The sequence below is a fragment of the Zingiber officinale genome, chromosome 4B, assembly GCF_018446385.1.
Source record: "Zingiber officinale cultivar Zhangliang chromosome 4B, Zo_v1.1, whole genome shotgun sequence".
Taxonomy (NCBI): Eukaryota; Viridiplantae; Streptophyta; class Magnoliopsida; order Zingiberales; family Zingiberaceae; genus Zingiber; species Zingiber officinale.
This window is the reverse complement of record NC_055993.1, coordinates 139,891,019-139,911,795: the sequence shown is the minus strand read 5'-3', so window position 1 is coordinate 139,911,795 and position 20,777 is coordinate 139,891,019. Positions and strand designations below refer to the sequence as shown.

At 37.6% G+C, this 20,777-nt stretch overlaps 1 protein-coding gene and 1 pseudogene across 4 annotated transcripts; one reads left to right on the top strand and one right to left on the bottom strand.

Moving 5' to 3' along the window:
- The first annotated feature begins 431 nt into the window (after positions 1-431).
- Positions 432-4,365, top strand: LOC121977146 (annotated as a pseudogene).
- A 10,648-nt stretch (positions 4,366-15,013) lies between these two features.
- On the bottom strand, positions 15,014-19,419 carry LOC121977144 (homeobox-leucine zipper protein HOX16-like). 4 transcript variants are annotated; one of them, XM_042529697.1, is made up of 7 exons: positions 18,855-19,419; positions 18,453-18,765; positions 18,239-18,366; positions 17,555-17,794; positions 16,995-17,051; positions 16,614-16,897; positions 15,014-15,290 (listed from the first exon to the last, which is right to left on the bottom strand). In XM_042529697.1, exons 2-6 carry the CDS (start codon positions 18,490-18,492, stop codon positions 16,730-16,732), a joined length of 633 nt encoding a protein of 210 aa, XP_042385631.1. In that variant the 5' UTR covers positions 18,493-18,765; positions 18,855-19,419; the 3' UTR covers positions 15,014-15,290; positions 16,614-16,729. The 4 variants fall into 4 exon arrangements, with proteins under 4 accessions (XP_042385631.1, XP_042385629.1, XP_042385630.1 ...); XM_042529695.1 differs by having other exon boundaries at positions 18,453-19,419; XM_042529696.1 differs by having other exon boundaries at positions 15,014-15,243; positions 18,453-19,419.
- Between the last annotated feature and the right edge of the window lie 1,358 nt (positions 19,420-20,777).

Sequence of the window (20,777 nt, the reverse complement as noted above, 5' to 3'; positions counted from 1 at the left end):
CAAGTCCTCTTGTCCCTCGGTCCACCCGACCTACTAAGCAAACAGAATTCTTAGAAGATAAAATGCTTAAAAGGTAGAACTCGACCTTACCATTATCCATAAATCCGTTATAATAAAAATTCAACAAGGACTCCACATTTTCTAACACCTTTGTTGTCCGTTATAATATTTTTTTTACAGATAAATTAATTTCATTTAAATATAAAATTAGTGTAAATTAATAAAATAATACTGATATTTATAAATATGCGATTAATGAGATAATTTATAAATTTGAAAAATATATGGTTCATAAATATTTAATTGGTAATATATTTAATTGCTATATTTGAGATAACAATTAAATATCGACGCACGGTCCCACTAATGCTGGTCAAGGTCAACGTCGACGCGAAGGACCGTTTGCTTGCTTCAGGCTTCCACTGCGATCGAGACCGTTCATTGTTCGGAGAAACGAGCTAGAGAGAGGCAATGGCGACGTCTCCGCCCATCGCTAAAATCCTCCTCCTCTTCTCTCTGAATTTTCTTCTCTGCGTTTCAGATAACAGGCTGACCCCCGGCCAACTCATGCCTTCCAATGAGACCTTGACTAGCGGTGCCTTCGTCCTCGGCTTCTTCTCCCCAAGGAGTTCCGGCGGCGACCTCTACCTCGGCATCTGGTACAACATCTCCCAGAGGACCGTAATCTGGGTCGCCAACAGGGAGAGCCCTGTCACCGGCCAGCCCGCAACTCTCCTCTTCTCCGACGACCGCAGCCTCCGCGTCGTCGGTTCGCGCGGGAGCAACTTCACCTTATGGTCGGCGAACCCACTTAGAGCCGCCACGGAGGCGGTGCTACTCAACAACGGGAACCTAGTTCTCCAAGACGGCAACGGCAGCGTCCTCTGGCAGAGTTTCGATCACCGAACGGACACCTTTCTGCCCGGCATGATTTTCCGATACGCCCACCACAACCGCTCGCCCAACCGGCTCACCTCGTGGAAGGCCGCCGACGACCCCTCGCCAGGGAGCTTCACCTTCGGCTTCGACTCGACCGATACCCTTCAGTTCAAGACATGGAGAGGCTCAGAGATCTACTACCGGACCTCAGTGTGGGCCGGCGACGCGGTCAGCAGCTGGCACACCCCGAGCTCCAACACCAACTTCATGATCTACTATACGGTCTTAGAAGACGAAGACGGATTCAACTTCACCATTACCGTATCAAACTCGTCGCCCTATATCAGGTACACCCTAAACCCCTCCGGCCAGCTGCAGCTCCTGGGCTGGGATTCCACATGGAAACTATGGCAAACCTTCGCATCTATGCCGATCGGTTGCCAAGTCTACGGATCCTGCGGCCAGTTCGCGTACTGCAACGTCAACGGAACAGTGCCGGCGTGCAGGTGCTTGGAAGGGTTCGAGCCGAGGTCGAAGACCGCTTGGAGCGGTGGCGACCATTCAGGCGGTTGCTCGAGAGCGAGTTCTCTCCGGTGCGGCGAGGCGGACGACTTCCTCTGAGTGGCAGGGATGAAATTGCCCGACCAATTCGTGCGCGTGAGGAACAAGAAGAACATGAGCGAGTGTAGGTCTGAGTGCTCGACCAATTGCTCCTGTCAAGCATTTGCTTATGCTGATCTGAACGTGGGGAATGCTACAGTCCCAAGGTGTTTGGTTTGGACGGGGAGCTTTGTTGATGCAGAGATGATAATTGGAGGAGAGGACTTGTATCTGAAGATCGTGAACTTCAATTCAGGTAAATTTTGTGCCTCTTTTCGCCACAGCCAACCGACTGACCGACCGACGAGCAGTATCTGATGCAACTGACTGAATTGTCATCTTCAATCAGGTGCATCAAGCGGCAAGAGCGGCAGGAGGAAGATACTGTTGCTCGTGCTGTCCATTTCAGCAGCAGCCTCTGCTTTGGCCTGCGCCCTTGCAGCGTGGAAGTTTGATGAGCAAATAAAAGGTGTGTTCAGGCGAACAAAGAGCGAAGAACTAGTACGCGATTCGAACTCGATTCAAGAGTTCCTGAACAATTTCTCTGGTGCTAATGAAGTTGCAAAAGGAGAGGCAGCAGATCAAGCTCCACAGCTTCCATTGATCAACTTTGAGAGCCTGGTTCTTGCCACTGACAACTTCTCTGTTTCAAATAAACTGGGAGAAGGAGGCTTTGGCATAGTTTACAAGGTACAAACAATCTTTTTAAGTCTTTTGATAGAGTGAGAACTAGACTGAAGACGTGGTCTTTTGGAAAGTAGGATACTAGATCTTTATATGAGACTTTACATTGGTGATAATTTTGTGTATCAGGCTGTCCTTTGATAGTGTGAGAATTAGATTGAAGTTTTTATGATTGAAGAAGTTGATTTTTTGCTTGTTTCAGGGCATTCTTCAGGGAGGGCAAGAAATTGCAATTAAAAGACTAATTAGAGGGTCTGGACAAGGATTAGTAGAGTTTAAGAATGAGATTAACTTGATTGCTCGGTTGCAGCATAGGAACCTAGTCAAGCTCCTTGGCTATTGCATTCACGGAGAAGAGAAACTACTGGCTTATGAATACATGCCTAACAAGAGTTTGGACTTCTTCCTATTCGGTTAGTTTCGTTGCACTTTTTGGTAGTGAAATTCAACTTTAAGATTATAGATCTAAGGTTTATGAAATAATTTGAATAGATCCGGTGCAAAAGGCAAAGCTCGATTGGGGGAAGAGGTTCAACGTGATCAAAGGAATTGCTCGGGCACTTGTTTATCTTCATCAGGATTCGAGGTTACGGATTGTTCACCGTGATCTTAAGGTAAGCAATATTTTGTTGGACAAGGATATGAACCCTAAGATATCTGATTTTGGAATGGCAAGGATCTTTGGAGGGAACCAAAATGAAGCAAATACGAAAAGAGTGGTTGGAACTTAGTAAGTATTATATGATTCAAAATCAAGAAAAATACTTAACGAAAAGAGAAGTGTAATATCGAATGGATGTCCAATGTGTTTGTAGTGGATATATGTCTCCTGAATATGCAATGCAAGGACTCTTTTCTATGAAATCTGATGTCTATAGCTTCGGAGTATTGCTCTTGGAGATTGTGAGCGGCCTACAAAATAGTAGCTTTCACCTCGCGCCCGACTTCACCCATCTCTTGGCTTATGTAAGCAAATACTTAAATTTTAGAAAAGTAGAATGCTTGATCTTTCCATACTCATACTGTTTAAGTGTTTTTCAGGCATGGCAACTATGGAATGAAAGGAACGCAAATGACTTCATAGATCCTTCTTCCAACACACAGTCTTGCTACCTAGATGAAGCATTAAGGAGCATCCATGTGGGTCTCTTGTGTGTTCAGGACAGCCCGAGTGACCGACCGGCAATGTCGTCAGTTGTTTTCATGCTTGAAAATGAAACCGCAATCTCTCGTACTCCTAAAAAGCCAATATTTACCATCCAAAGAAATGATCCATCAGTTGAAAATTTGGAGACTTATTCACTAAACAATATGACCATCACAACGATTGAAGGTCGTTAGAATGCAAATTCTTCATCGTTGTCATCATCAAGCCATGAGGTCAATTATGTTAGAACTTGAATTAAACTTGAATATATGAATCATAAATATTTTATGTACATGAACCAAATGAAACATGAATCCTGTAATTCCTATATCTAGGTAAATAAGTTTATGTATCTAATTAATAGTGTATGGTATAGGAGTTTCTATTGAGTAGTATAAATACTCATGTAATGTGAAGTTACAAGATAAGTATTTTTTTCAATACAAAGTTATTTTATTACAACTCCTCTTCTCTTTCTAGAAAGTTTTTCAGAGCTCATCATCTTTCAACAAAGTGGTATCAGAGCCATTGACACCAAAATCCTTTCTTTCTGATACCCCCAACTTACCAAACTCAACGATGAGAATTGGTCATTTAGAATGAAGGCTATTTTTGGATCCCAAGGAGTGTGGGACATCATTGAAAATGGTTTTAAAGAGAATTGGTCAGATGCTTTGGAGACAGAAAGAAAGAGAGATCAAGGTGCTTTTACCATTATCTATCAAGGTTTGGATGAAGACATGTTTGAGAAAATAGCCAATGATACAACATCAAAGAAAGCGTAGGAGACACTTCAAAACTCTATTATGGGAGTAGACAAGGTGAAGAAGGTACAACCTCAAACTCTACGTGCTAAGTTTGAATCACTCTTTATGAAGGAGAGTGAACATATCTCTGACTATTTTATAAGAGTTTTTGTTGTTGTCAATCAAATAAAGAGACTTGGAGAAACCATGTATGACGTTCAGGTAATTGAAAAGGTACTATGCTATCTTACTACAAAGTTTAATCATGTTGTTGCAATTGAAAAGTCCAAATATTTGGAGATCATGACTGTTGATGAATTAAACGGATCATTACGGGCTCTTGAAGAAAGGATGAAGCATGAAAAACAAGAACAATCAGAACATGCATAACAAGTAAAGACCAATTTGAAGACCAAAGGAAGTGGTTCTAGTAGAGGTTGAGGCCAAGGATGAGGCAAAGGCTAAGGTTCAATACATGGTCATGGTCAAGGGAGAGATGAGCAACCTTCTCAATTTGATAAAAGAAATCAAACATTTGCAAGAGGTCATGGAAGAGCAAGAGGTAATTATACGAGGTATGATGATAGATGAAATAAATCTTAAATTGAATGCTATTCTTGTCACAAATTTGTGTTGGTTGCTACTCGAAAAACCTAATGGTTCCACTGTAAATTTTGTACAAAGGTCTGAACCTTTTCCTAGCTACCATGTGTTCTTTTAAATTAAACTTGGATCGCCTGCGGAACTTAACACGTTTGATCTAAAGTTTAATTTATTTGTTCTTTTAGGTTTAGACTTGGATCTCCTGCGGAACTTAACACGTTCGATCCAAATCACCTAGGTTATTAATTCCATTAAATATTAATTTCCAGAATTGGCTTCCAGGACTGCATGGCGAGGCACATGGCCTTCTTGGATATGGGAACAACCACCACCGCCTAGACAAAGCCTTTTAAGGAAAGCTAATATTTAATTTCCTTAAATAACTTTAGGTCAACCGAAAAGAATAATCAAATTATAAGGAAAAGAAAAACAAAAGAACACAACTTCGAAAATAAATTCGAAATACTAGAATCGCATGCCTCTTGTATTTGGTATTTTTACATGAAGATAAAACTAGTATGATGCGGAAATTAAATACTAGTATACCTTTTCTTTTGCAAGCAAAAACCTCTAGGTCTTCTACCGTATTCCTCTTCTAACCTCGGACGTTATGTGGGCAACGATCTTCCGAGATGAGAAACCACCAAAACACCTTCTTCTCCTTTCTTCAGGTTTCGGCCAAGCACTATGCTTCCAAAAGATGAAGATCTTTTTCCACCAACCAAGCTCCAAGGGATGTAAGCTTTCTCTCCTTCTTCTCCAAGCTAAAATCCGGCCACCACTTGATCTCCAAGGAGGAAGAGAGGTTCGGCCACAAGATGGAGAGAAGAGAAAGGAAGGAGGCCGGCCACACCAAGGAAGAAAAGAGGGAGAAAATAATAGATGTTGTTCACCTTAAAGGCTCCCAAAACCCCCTCTTTTATAATCCTTAGCTTTAGCAAATAAGGAAATTTAATTATAATAAAATTTCCTTAACTTTCCTTGACATGAATTAATTAAGAAAATTTTAACAAAATTTCCTAAACCTTCATGTCATGGCCAGCCACATCATTAAGAGCAAACAAGGCAATTTCAATCAACAATTAAAATTCCTTATTTGTCTTCAGAAATTTTAAAAAATAAAATTTCCTTTTAAAATCCCTTCATGGTTGATAAAAAGAAATTTTTATAATTTTAATTTTTCAACATGTGAATAATTTATAAGGAAGAAAAATAAAATATCTTTCCAATCTACAAATAAGGAAAGAGATCTAATATCTTTTTTTAATCTTTTGTAGATCCTTTTAAAAGAGATATTTTAATTTTTAATCTCTCCAATAAATTATATCTTTCACATAAGAAAATTTAAAAATTAAAATTCTTTTTAATTTAATGGGGGCCGGCCACCTAAGCTTGGGTTCAAGCTAGGGTCGGCCACCCATGAACCAAGGCTTGGCCGACCCTAGCTTGATTCACAAGCTAGCTTGGCCGGCCCTTACATCATGGGTATGAAGGTGGGTATAGGTGGGTATAGTACTCTATAAATAAGAGGCTACGATAGGGACCGAGAGGAGCAATTGGTTTTGGTCTCCCGATAAAATTAAGCATCCCGTGTTCGCCCCGAACACACAACTTAATTTTATCAATAATAATTCATTCCACTATAGAACTATTATTGAACTACCGCACCAATCCCAAATTACATTTTTGGGCTCCTTCTTATTATGAGTGTGTTAGTCTCCCTGTGTTTAAGATGTCAAATGTCCACTAATTAAGTGAGTTACTGACAACTCATTTAATTAGTATCTTAGCCCAAGAATAGTACCACTCAACTTTATCGTCATGTCGGACTGAGTCCACCTGCAGGGTTTAACATGACAATCCTTATGAGCTCTTCTTGGGGACATTATCAACCTAGATCACTAGGACACAGTTTCCTTCTATAATCAACAACACACACTGTAAGTGATATCATTTCCCAACTTATCGAGCTTATTGATTTATCGAACTAAATCTCACACATTGATAAATTAAAGAAATAAATATCAAATATATGTGCTTGTTATTATATTAGGATTAAGAGCACACACTTCCATAATAACTGAGGTATTTGTTTCTTTATAAAGTCAGTATAAAAGAAACGACCTCTAATGGTCCTACTCAATACACTCTAAGTGTACTAGTATAATTATATAGTTAAGATAAACTAATACCTAATTACACTGCGACCTTCCAATGGTTTGTTCCTTTCCATCTTGGTCGTAAGCTACTGTTTATAATTTATAAGGTACTGATAGCATGATCCTCTGTGTGTGACACCACACACCATGTTATCTACAATATAAATTAATTGAACAACTACATTTATCATAAATGTAGACATTTGACCAATGTGATTCTTATTTCTAGATAAATGTTTATACCAAAAGCTAGACTTTTAGTATACATCCTAACAATTTGGGCATTATACTTGGGAGTGTCAATCAAACATGGTAGATGAAGAGGCAAATATGCAATCCTTGTTCTTTCACTCAAGGAGGACTCTATTGAAAAAGCGAACACATGGTACTTTGATAATGGAATTAGCAATCATATGACGGGTGATAAAAGTAAATTTGTGGAGCTTGATACAAACAAGAAAGGTTTTGTAAACTTTGGAGACAACACAAAGGTAAAGATTGATGGCAAAGATATAATTCTTCTTGTGTGGTAAAAAGTGATTCGCTCACCCCCAGAATCCCGCCAACCCGTTTCTAGGCCAACACGGAGGAGGTAAATCATAGATGACTACTAGCCGTTAGTGCACGTGGACAAGACATGGGGAAGGCATATTCAGATGCACCGAGTTTTAGCCCCAAGACCTCATGTGGCAATACCCCATGTCTTAACTACCACATTGCCTTGAGGGGACAAGATATATATTGCCAAGATTCTTCTTGCCATATCTTATATATTGCACGCAGTCTGACCTGCTTTGGGCCTCTTTGTGAGCATCCTGTCACTCCTAACCTGCTCCGAACCTCTCCACGACTTCGTTCAAGGCCAACCCACATGACATCTGATCTGGACCATGACTTTGATACTATTTATTACACTGAAGAATGTTCATATACCTTCATAATGACATAATATTGTCCACTTTGGGTCTAAGTCCTCATAACTTTGTTCTTGGCCTCTATCAAAAGGTCTTATTCCAATGGAGATATCTTATATTCTTTTAAACTTATGATCTTTTCTAAATCTTTCCAATATGAGACTTTGATTGTATCCAAATATTATATCTTCAATAAAACCCCTCACAAAATTCATACATTGTCTGTCACATTTGATGATGAGGAGGAAATATTTAATGAAGAACTTTTTTCCATCTTCAATTTAGTTTTGATTCATTAATTTATAATTCTGACTCATTTTTAGTTTTACGAGGGCGGTGAAATAAGTTTTTGGCTGGTTATCCTTTTAGAGTTATTGCTTTTCTATTGTTTATGCAGGTGCATGTATAAATTTTGTGATAGTTTTTATTGAAGAATATAATGGTCAATTCAATATGTTTTTCTCCTTTTGAGGTTATTAGCAATAAATGAGAACAAATTTTAGGGTATAATTGTGTTTTATAAATTTTCACATCTGACTTTATAAAAGGAGGGTTAAATATTATTTTTCAAATATAGGAGGTAAAATATTACTAGATAGAAAATACTATCATATTTTAAATGCAAATGTAGAGCTTGATCATACCAATTTTTTTTTATTTTTTTTTTATCCAACTCTACTCTTCCAATATACTTTTCATTAAAATTTGGAGGTTTTAAAGCTGGAGAAAGCTCATCCTTTTCTTCCTCTTCATCTTCGAGAGTTTAGTAAGAAACCATTTATATAAAAGAAAGAAGGGGCATCTCAACCGTTAGAATAGGAGACGAATTACTAGACGCGTCGGATCGGAGGAAGGAGATGGAATTGTAGCCGTCGGATTCTGACGTGTTGGATCGGAGGAAGGAGATGGAATTGCAGATGTAGATGCCACAGCTGATCAATACTCCGGATTTAGCGCTATTTGAATCAGCGCGAACTCGTTTAAACACCATGTTGTGATGTCATTTAATTATTAAATAAAATAGAATATCTTGTTTTTTTTAAAAAAAAAAGTGATAGTGGAAATATTTTAATTAATTAATTGACGATGGAAAGCTGTGGTGCATTTATTTGGGGCCACTAGAAATGGGCTGGAGGCATTAGGATCGATCAAATGCATGATTTTATTCTCCTTGTTGGGGAAAAAAAAAATTTCAAATTCATATATTCATTAATTAGGGGTGGTAAAGGAACGACGTCCATTAGTAAGTTTGATATTCAATTTCATAAATTATTTATTTAATATAGTCAATTAAATAAATAAACTTAGAGCATCCATAATGGGAGAGTGACTAGTAAGCGAGCTCCCTACCACTGCTCCACAATGGGAGCGTGGCTCTAGTGAACTCCCTCCCTCCGAGGGAGCTCTCTCATTTCTGATAAGAAGTGGCACCTTAAACAGGGAGCCGCTTCTTCCCCATTTTTTTAAATTTTTGTTTTAAGTTAAAAATAATAATTTATGAGAAAATGTGAGAACTATGAAGATGTTGTTGGGAGTTTTTTTTTTTATATATAGTGGAGAGATATGTGAGATTTTTTGTTTTTGATGTAGTACAGATATGACAACGAAGGAGCTCATGAAAAAGTTCCACGATTGACGATGCCCTTAATAACTTATTGTTGGAATTTATATGAAAGGTATTGCTGGTGTTGATCTAACAGCTAAGTTTGATTAAATAGCTCGACAATGAGTTGTCAACTCAAACAGATAGAGCTCGGTATGGCGATGTGAACTTGTCTCATTTATACTCTTGAAACACCCTTTCAATTATCGAGGTATTCCTTCATATAATAGACATACCTTTTTTAGTATTGTCCTTACCTACTTAATCTCGTCAGTCACTGAGTTATCTCTTTGGATATCGACACACCCCTTCGGGTAAGCTTATCCCTACATATAAGAATATTAAGGTCCGGGTGAAAGCTAGACCTTATTTCCTTAAGACGATATTGTCTCGTCCAGATACTTATGGTTTATCGGTAATCGTCTCCCAAGATATAACCAGGGGCGGATCCAGAGGGGGGGCGGCATCGGCGGGCCCCCCCCCCCCCCCCTTGCTGGTAATGGAACCCCTAGTAGCATGGGGTTCCACCGGTGGAGATAGAAAATACTATCCCTTTTCCACGTAAATATCGCCCCTCCATCCATGAATTCCTGGATCCGCCACTGGATATAACAACTTATGTCTTGAAATAGGAGCACTCCAAATTTCAAATACGGTCGAACTTTTGAAGTCTTGTAACTCTTAAGAGAGAAGATAGAGGACAGAGAGAAGAGAACTCAAAAGGAGAATTCACAAATTGAGAATTGAGTGATTTGAATCAAAAGAGTACAATTCCTTTATAGGGATGAATGATTACTTTCAAAGGGTAAAGAGTTTCTATCAAAAGGTGAGAAGACATGGGGTGTCTTTTCACTTAATATGATCAATTATCATTAATTGATTCAATTAATCAATAATATTAGTTAATTAAATTAATGTTATAGCTATAATTAATTTTATTAATTATTTACTTAATTAATATAAATATTAATTAATTAATTTTACCATCATGGATTAATCTTTTAATTAATCAATGAAATTAATTCTAATTTCACACCCTTAACAGTTCGACATGAATTGACATTCACATATACTCAAGTTAGCGTTCATATAATTTCATCCATGAATTCAGCTTGTGTGAGAGCTAAAACTTCAGTTCTATCATACCAGACCAACCTTTCCTTAGATATTAATTTCTCATTCACTCGAGAAATTGGTTTACGATGATTTACTCATGAAATAACCATCTTATCCCTATTTAATTTATTAGTTACCAAAACCAATCTTCCAACAACCCCTCATATAAATGAAAATTATAGATAAGTTTCAAGTCTTAAACAAGAGTTTCATCAGAAGACTATCGTATTAGGAGAGGTATCTTGTGGCTTTGAACGTTCCATAGTGGAATACGATCAGATTTACTTGGTTGTCTGATAAGTCTACAATTATGTGTCACAAATGAACTCCAAATTAATTAAGTGTTTGAAAACCCTCACTACCCAAAGAAATGATATAGCAAAGGGACCAAGTCGAATCTCACGAGGAAAACTAACAATAGAGTGTTGGTTTTAGATTAAGGACTATTTTTGGTGTTTTCTCCATAGAATTGGTGGTTGTTGGGTTTTTGTTGGATTCTAAATTTAGAAACAAATAATTGAATTTACTAAAAGTTACAGATTAAAGTTGCAGATTTGTTGGGTTTTTGGTGCAGAAATAGAATTTTCTAAAACTAGTTGAATAACTGATTTGCAGGAATAAGAATTTTAAAAACAAAAGTTACAGTTAAAGTTGCAGAAATCAGTAATGCAGAAACTGAAAACAAATTGAAATTGCAGGAATGAAAGCTGTTGAACAAAACTGCAAAACTCTAGCTACAGAAACAAGAAAAACAGAATTGGTTTGCAGAAATTAGATCTTGAGAAACGAATCTACAGATTCAAAACTACAGAGTTCAGAATTAAAGCAAGAAGGAATTCAAGAATGAGATATACAGAAACAAAGATGCAGAAACAAATAAATTGTAGAATTTAAATCTAAACCATCTCTGAACAAAACTACTCTTCTAACAAGTCTCTCCTTGTCGTCACACAAGGAACCTCTATGAAAACCTCACTTCGGTGTTGAAGAAGAAGCTCACACGCACTAAACTCAGCTTAACCTTTACTAGCACCCAAGTAAACCTCTACGAGCGAAGCTAGTGAAGATTGGAGCTGCCAAGCTCAAAATTCTGCAAATCTATAATCTGAACTCTTTGGATCCGATGGTCAGCCCCGGCCCAGAGGCCGGGCCGTCCTGGGCGATTGCCCAGGGCCCAAGTTTGGGAGGGGCCTACAAACCATAACTTTTAATGTGTATATATATATATATTGTTTTAAGAATTAGACTTTGTAAAGTAAACCTAACGGTCCTAATACTGTTGCACTTTTCTTCGCCGCCGCACAATTGCACAAGCAGACAAGCTCACTTTTCTTCCGCCGCCGCCGCACAACTGCACAAGCAGACAAGCTCAAACCTCAAGCTTTTGCAATTTCTACCGAGTGCCGACGCTCACCTACTGTTGCACCTTTTCTTCCGCCGTCGCCACACAACTGCAGTCTACACAACACAAGCAGACTGTTGGGTTTTTCGGGCCGCGAAAACCGCTTTTCGCGTCGCGGAAACCCCGAATCACCCAAAGCCGTAGATCCATGCAAGGAAAACCGAACGAAAAATTACGAGTACGAGTTTCAAAACTTTAGATCTACTCCTAGATCTATGTGTTAAGAAGTATACCTTGAAGCGTGCCCTTTCGCGTTCCCGCTCGTCCAAGGAGTTGCCGGATCTCTAGACTGTCAAGCGTCGGTCCTCTAGAAGTATCCACACGGACACGTAGGTGGAGAAAACCTCACACAAAGGTGTGCTAGCACCTTGGTAAGATTCGGTCAAGCAAGGAGGAGAGGGAGAGGAAGAGCTTCAAGAGGAAGAAGGAAGAATAATACACACACATGAATGAATGAAAATCAATTCACCCCATTCAAAATGTGGCCGGCCACAATCTTCATGTGTAACTCCCCATTAAATGCAATTAATGTGAAGTTATTAAGAAAATGGCTTTGTAACTTCCATGAGGTGACACCCATGATGATGTGGAGTAACATCATTGGTCCACTTCAATGCCAACTCACCAATGAGGTGGCATAAAGTCAAGTCAAACTTGACTTTTAATCTTCCTCTCAAGTCAAGTCAAACTTGACCAAATCTCTTCCATGGTTGATCGAATCCAACTATTTGATTCAAGCCAACTTAATATAATGAATCTAATTCATTTAATTAAATTGATTCAATGAGTCAAAATCTAAATTAGACTCATTGAACACATGAATCAACTTGAGTCGAACTCAAGTTAGCCCAATTAGGATTACTCTTAATCCAATTTGATTCATCAAATGAATCTAATCCTCTTGGTTCATCATATGAATCTAATCTCCATCTAATTATCCTAAGTGTGTGACCCTATAGGTTCTTGTAACATTGGCAATGCCCTAACCCTTTTAGAAGCATAAGTAATGAGCGGTATCTAGCAACACATCATTACTACCCAAGTTACAAGAATGTCGAGATCCGACATCACCTTGTGACTACTAATTGTGACTCCTCACAATAGTGTCCTTCTATCCTAGACATCTAGATTGATCAATATGAGACATAGACCATGTCATCCTCTAATCAATCTAAATCTTGAACTCCAAGTAGACTCACTCAATCAAATGAGCTCAACATCTAATATTGACTCATTTGGGCATGGTCATGCACTTAGTGGTCTCACTCTATCAAGAATACCGATGTCGCTCCCGTCATATGTGAGAGATAGATCTCATCTACATCACTCACATCCCTCTGCATAATTCGTTATATACCCAGTAATCGCCTTTATAGTCCACCCAGTTACGGGTGACGTTTGACGAAACTAAAGTACATAACTCCTTATGTAGGGATCCATGGTGACTTCAGGTCTAAGGACTAATAGTCATACTAATAGCCACATGAGAAAGTATGTGACACTCATATAACGATCCATGATACTTTCTCATGGCGGGTCATTCAGTATACATTCTCCAATGCATACCCATGTGTCAACTTGATATCTCCATATCCATGACTTGTGAGATCAAGTCATCGAGTTGACCTACATGCTAGTCTTATTGCATTAACATTGTCCCTGAATGTTAATACTCGACTAGGAATGATTTAGAGTAGTGTTCCCTATATCATCTCACTATCGGTTCAACTAACCGATTGATATAGGTGAGAACTATCTACTCAAGGACATTATTATACTTAGTTTATTTGGCACTAATACAAATAAGTATAATAACCAAACAAATGTCTTTATTAATATACAAGAATATGATACAATGAGTCCATACAATCATCAAATGATTGGCTCTAGGGCTCTAACTAACATAGACAAGCAGCAAGCTGTCAAGCTCAACTGCTCAAGCCTCTCAAGCTTTTGCAAATATTTCTGCCGAGTGCCGACGCTCTCGTATTCTCTCTTTTCTCTTAGATTTTTTTTACAATTACTTCACTTTTCTTTTAGTCCTCTTTTCATTTTTGTTTGCTCTCCTTTCTACAGGCGACTCCGCGACGGTGTCACAACGACCTTTGCCTCTTCTCTACACGGCTACATCAGCTGACCAGCAGTCCAGCACCTCCTGCACACTGCACCTAAAGATTTTGAACCTCTACGGTCTGCGTTGCGGAGGTTTGCGAATTGTGGCAGTTGCGGATTGTCATCTACTCCTCTTTTTCTTCCAGGTGCATTTATTCCAGTTAATTTAAATTATAATTTTATTCAGTTTATTTAAATTATACTTTTGCAATTATTGTAATTTTGTGCATTATAATATGCTGCCTAGAAAACATATTTCTGGATGTGAAAAAAGAAAAAAAAAAAAAAAAGAATAGAACAATTAAATGAATCATAAAGAGGTGCTCTTAATAAATTCTTTATTAAAAGATAAGTTCTAATGAAAATATAGAAAATTTAAATAGGAATAATATAGATGAGCTTAAGGAAATATATGATGTTAACGAAGAGTCTAATGAAATTCATGACGTTAATGATGAGTCTAATGAAATTTATGACGTTAATGATGAATCTAATGAAATTCATGATGTTAATGAGGATAAAGATAATTTAAGAGAGCATGAAAATGCTACTAATGTAGTAGATAATGAGAATACTAATATTGACACTACAACAAAAACATTAAAAGACAACGGTTAAAAACCGTTGTCATAGGCCCTTTAAACCCGTTGTAACTGACACTGTTGTTAAATGTGCGGTAAAAGACAACGGTTTAAATCCGTTGTCTTTGACCACATTAGACAACAGTCATGCAACGGATTTAAAGTGTTGTCTTTTAATACCAAAGACAACAGTTCTACAACAATATAAAACCGTTGTAATTGCCAGTTTTGCAAAAATTTGATCGCAGATATACTTTTAACAACATATACACTGTTGTCTTTCTTTAAAATTTAGTTTAAAACCATTGTCTTAGAATACTTTTCACAACGGTTAAAAATCGTTGTCTTTGTGCATTCAGTTGCATGTCTATATATGTACTTTTCACAACGGTTAAAACCATGGCCATTGCACACAAACTGGTACAACGTAACATTTATACATTCACAAAAATAGTTTTCAACATATATACATTCGATTAGTTGTCTTTAATTTATATATACATCTTGTCTCAAACAAAAATCGGTACATGTGTACATTCACTTAAGTTTATAAACAATTCTATACAATTACTACAAGCTATCCAAACATGACCACAAGTAGTATCCAATCATGACAACCACAAAAGATGAAACCACAAAATTAAGTTTATAAGACCACAACCATGCAAACCCAGCTTGCAAACCCAGCAATTTCTCCCTGGTTCTTTTTCTGCATACCCAGCTTGCAAACCCAGCAATTTCTCCCTATTATGAAAATAAAATATAGTTAAGGCCATAGAAAAAAAGAATGGCCAAATAAGCACGAGAAACATTGTCGCTTCACAATTTCATGAGTAGTGAAGCAAGTGAGCACGAAAAAAGTTTATGAAACTGGTTTATATGGTATGGCTGTTCCAACCCTTCAAATTCATTTCTTTTGTTAGTTCAAGGCTAATTGTACAAAGTTGGACAAATAGTACAGTAGATAAGTTAAAGAAATAAGGTAATTGAATTAAATCGTCTTGTGCATGAAATAGAGCAAAAGTGTGCAGTGGACAAGGACTGAAACTAGGATTGGCAAAAACGTCTTAGAAAGCAGATGAAGTTGAATCCAACACATACCAAGTACACATGAGCTATACATAATCTAATATGATAACACCACCCTGCTTAAGTCAAGCTGAAGCCTTACACGGAATAAACCAACAATCCCTGTAGCTAGTAACAGCAAATAAATATTTATTTATCCCTGTAGCTAGTAAAGGAGGGCAGAATACATTGGGAAGAAAAAAGCAATCAGATCAGAGCAACTCTAGGTAAGTCTAGATAGTTTGTGTATCTTGCATATAGTGATTGCTAAATTTGTTTGGTTTGGTTTGCCATAAGTAAGTCGAAACAACTATGTGAATGAACTTGGTCATTGTGATTCTCAACAAAGTGTAAGTTATTTCCATCCAACTTTAACCCATTCCGACCATTCATCATGTCCAACAAATTACAAATTCCAAATATTTTCAATTTTGTTTGATTGAGAAACCATTTTCATTCCCAAAGAAAACAAGAATCTCAATACTATTAAATTGGTCTTGCTCCTGCATTTTCCCCATGTATTATCATGTTCATAAATCAAGTAACTGCTCAAAATATTTATCTAGCTCACCTCCTTTACGTGTAAATCCTAATCTGCAGAAAACTGTCCATTAAGAAAGGAAACAATTCATGATGCTCAAAGTTAATCAGTTCATCATAATCTGACAAGTGTGTTAGTCCTACAGAAATGTGTTTACCAGCAAATGATATATATGTTTGAACATCTCAAAATCTTAAGATGTTGAAAAACATTTCATGCATTCCAGTATAAGAACAAATTCTTAATCATCTTGTTCCAGTCCAGTTGGTATGCATCCTTGACATTTTGATTTGCAAGTAGAAAACCAACTACTAGTCCAGGACACACAGTCATAGTAGTAGAGACATCTATGTTCAACAAATAAAAAAGATAATAATATTTTTAAAATAATAAAGTGATTGAATGACAATGCAAGCAAAAGCAAATAGCAGAAGTGTAAAGACATTGTAAGTTCTTACCAATACTCAAAGAAATGCCTCCTTGTGAAGTCCTCAAATTAGAAGGAAACAGAAATGACATTTATATAGCTAGGAACAAAAGATTGCAGATAAGTGCAGTGACCAAGCAATCTTCATTACAATTCACCACCTCCAAAGAAATAGGCTGGGGATGCATAACAAGCGGGCACATAATAATTGCCACCATCGGTAAATTCAGACAGAATAGGTGCCAACCAACCCTCTGAAGGAGTCCACATGCTTGACGATTTAGCATTACTCAATCCAGTATGGGCAACAGAAACCTAAATTTCAGAAGCAACCATTTACTTGCAACAATTATGTTCAAGGTCCAGAGATAGCTTATGCAAGAAAAAAACTACACTGAATAAAAACTATTACCTGCTTGGTGGCTTCAACAGCATCTTTGGACTTCAGCTGAGGATCCAAAGATAGCTTCTGCAATAAATTTGAAGCTTTTGCAGTGTAGCGTTAAGGATAATACCAACCAAACAAAGGGATCTTTTTGGCAAGAAAAGCTAAAAGTTGAGATGACCGAGCAAGTGCGAAACTGAAATGCATAAACTAACCTGATATAAGTTTCTCTATGATTTTAGGTAAGTGCTGTAAACCATTAGTTGAACACGTAAACAAAAAATAACAGCATTCTGATCATTCTCAACAAAATAAGAAGAGCAAACATACCTTTTAGCGTTAACCATTTATGGAAGTTAATGGAAATGTAAGATGCTTAAAACTATGAGTTTCAGAAGGAAATGAAGATTCGAAGAGTCTTCATCACCCCAGAATATTTCACCTAGATAGTGTTGATGAAAAATAGCAAACGCTATAAACAATAACTTAGAAATAAAGCTGTATCAAATTAACAAATAAGGCACTCATAGTCCAACTTGCAAAATTGGGAGAGACTCTATGGATCTGAGGAGAAAGAGGGGAATTACCTCCAACCGCAATCCCTCGTTGTCCTTGAAGAGGGCAGCATGATCAGCAAGGAGTGACTCATATGAGGACTTGAGCCGATCAAAATCCTGCTCAAGTTGCTTGTTCTTCCACCTTGCACGCTGGTTCTGGAACCACACTGCAACTTGCCTCGATTGCATGCCTAGCTTTTGAGCCAGTTCGCTCTTTCGCTCCGGCTCCAACTTGTTCTCCTCCTCAAAGCTACGTTCCGATAAATTTACCTTTGTTGGAGAAAGGAAGCCGATCAGTCCCGCATCCAAATCAAATATTCAGCGACAGAGCAAATGGAGTAAAACAATGAGAAGTTGGTCGATAAGTATCTTCTTATTACATCTTACCACTAGTAAACCTAACGAAAAATTTACTACAACTACGTTGATCTGTCGCCAATTATGCATTCAATGATCTAACACCCAGATTTGGATACGAACAAAACAAACTTTTTACTCTACCAAAACAAGACAAACCAACAGACTCTTTCCTCCCAAAGTTGGTGGCATGATCACATGAGAATCGAAATCATTATTTCTTAAAAGAAGAGCATAGCTCTCTCCAAAGTTGCTGGTAAACGATAAGGGGAGCCAAAAAAGGAATATGGAAGTTATCTTTTCTTTAAACTGTAAAAATCTGGTAGCTTGATTCTGAAATTTGAGTAAAGGAGTAACCTGATCTGGCGTTAGGCGGCGCTTCTTCTCCGGCAGCTGCTCCTCGTAGTATTCCTCCTCGTAAATCTCATCCGGTGATGTGAAGAACAGCCTCTTGGTGGTGCCATGCTCCTCCGCCGACCTCAACCCTTTAATTCCGCCCCAAATCGAACAGTTTATTATAACTAAAACCAAATCCAAGTCAAAGTCAATGAAATAGTAGAAGGAATAGTACCTCGGAAGATGGAGTTCCGTCGCCCAACACGAGTAGCCATGCGCGAGTGGACGACAAAGAGGAATCAAATATCAGATGGGGACTAGAATCCATCCTCTCTTCTCAGATCCTAAACGATCAACAGATCGGATCTGAATTGAACAAATACGACTAGAAAAAAAAAATACTACGCGTCTGATTTCTCCCTCCCTTGGATCCCAACCTAGTTGGATAGATCGAAGGGGATCTGTCGATCGGCTTAGCAGGAGAAAATGAAGAGGGAGAAGAACTTGTGGCGGAAGAAGCTGGTGCTCCACAGAAGGCGCGTTGATGTCTCCATGGCGTGGTAAACAAAGGTTAGAAGAGAGAGTTTTTACAAACAATCGAGTATGCGTAACGAAAGGTGACCCATCTCCAACTTACAAACAGCTATAATTGTGTATGTGTAACCAGAAGCTCCTAGATTCGAGTCGTTTGATGATTTAGCAAGTATCCCTAAACAAACTCCTGCAAGACCTAGGATCAAATAGTCAACAGCTTGTCTGTAGTATCTTTGGACTTCAGCTGAGATGACCGGCTAAGAAAGAAACACGAAAAGAGAAAGGAAATGGAACCAAAAACGATCATTCACGATCAATCGAGGAACCCCCGCATAAACCCTTCCAAGAACCCTTGAATACAGTCTGCTGCAGGGGCGACGAGCGCCATGAAGGAAGAACTCAGCTGGATCAAGAGGCGATGGAATGGAGAGCCGCCACTGCCACGGGAGGATTGGAGAAGGAGACGACGAAGACAGTGAGTGAGAGAAGCCTTTAGTTTAGGGCTTCAAAAACAAAGCGGTGATTCAAATACCGCAAGAACAAGGAGAGGCATTTGACACACGATGAAGGGGAAAATAGGGTTCGGGTAGGTTAAGGGGGGAAATAGGGCGCAAAAAAATTTTCGGAGAGAGGAAAGCAAATCACTGCTACAACAAAAACGACGAAGGGAAAACCGGCAAAAGAATAAAGTCAAAGACAACGGTTTATTAAAGCTGTTGTCTTTGACTCTAAAAAAGCGCTTAAAGACAACAATTTTAGAAAACTGTTGTAAAATGTGTTGTTGATTTTACCATAAGTCGCTCAACAACAACGGTTTTTACAAAACTGTTATCTTTTATTTTTTTCAGGCGCTCAAAGACAACGGTTTTGTAAAAAACCGTTGTCTTTTACCAAATTAACAACAGTTCCTTCTAAAACCGTTGTCTTTATGATGTTGTCTTTTAACAATTTTGTTGTAGTGTGATAAACAATTTATTCCTCCACTTGATATATATATGATCCAAGGAATTGGGATAATCTTGATAATAATGCACATAATATTTTAGTTGAAAAGGGGCCTATAAGAGAAATGAATCTCATATTTCCTTTTGATCACTACTCTAGACATTTTTCAAGTACTCATTATTTTAAAAAATTAAGTAATGGAGAGGTCAGAGACCGAAAGTGGTTGGTATACAGTAAACATGTAGATAAAGTTTATTGCTTTTGTTGTAAGTTATTTAAATCTGAAAATAATAGAAGTTCTTTAGCAAATGATGGGTTTAGAGATTGGAAACATATCAGTGAACGACTTAAGAACATGAAAATTTTATTGAACATATAACTAATATGAACTCTTGGAAAAAATTAAAAATGAGATTAGATAAAAATGAAACAATTGATAAAGATCTACAACGAGAAATCTCTAAAGAAAAAGAGCGTTGGAGACAAGTTCTTATAAGAATATTAGCAATTGTAAAATGTCTTTCTAAATGTTGTTTGGCTTTTCGAGGATCTAATGAGAAACTATATCAAGAAAGTAATGGAAACTTTTTAGGATTGATTGAAATGATTGCTGAATTTGACGTTGTGATGCAAGATCATATTAGACGCATTCAAAATCATGAAATTCATCATCATTATCTTGGTCATAAAATTCAAAATGAGTTGATTTCTCTTTTAGCTGATAATGTTAGAAGTATTATCATTAAGAAAATTAAGGAGGCAAAATATTTTTCAGTAATTCTTGATTGTACTCCAGATATAAGTCATCAAGAACAAATGACTTTCATAGTACGATGTGTTAATATGTCATCTAGCAATGCGAAGATAGAAGAGTATTTTTTAGAGTTTTTAAAAGTTAATGATACATCTGGTTTTGGACTTTTTAATCAATTAAAAAATGTGTTAAAATCACTTGATCTTAGTATTGAAAATATTAGAGGGCAAGATTATGATAATGGTTCTAATATGAAAGGAAAACACCAAGGAGTTGCTTGAAATAAATCCAAGAGCGTTATACAAGCCATGCGCTTGTCATAGTCTT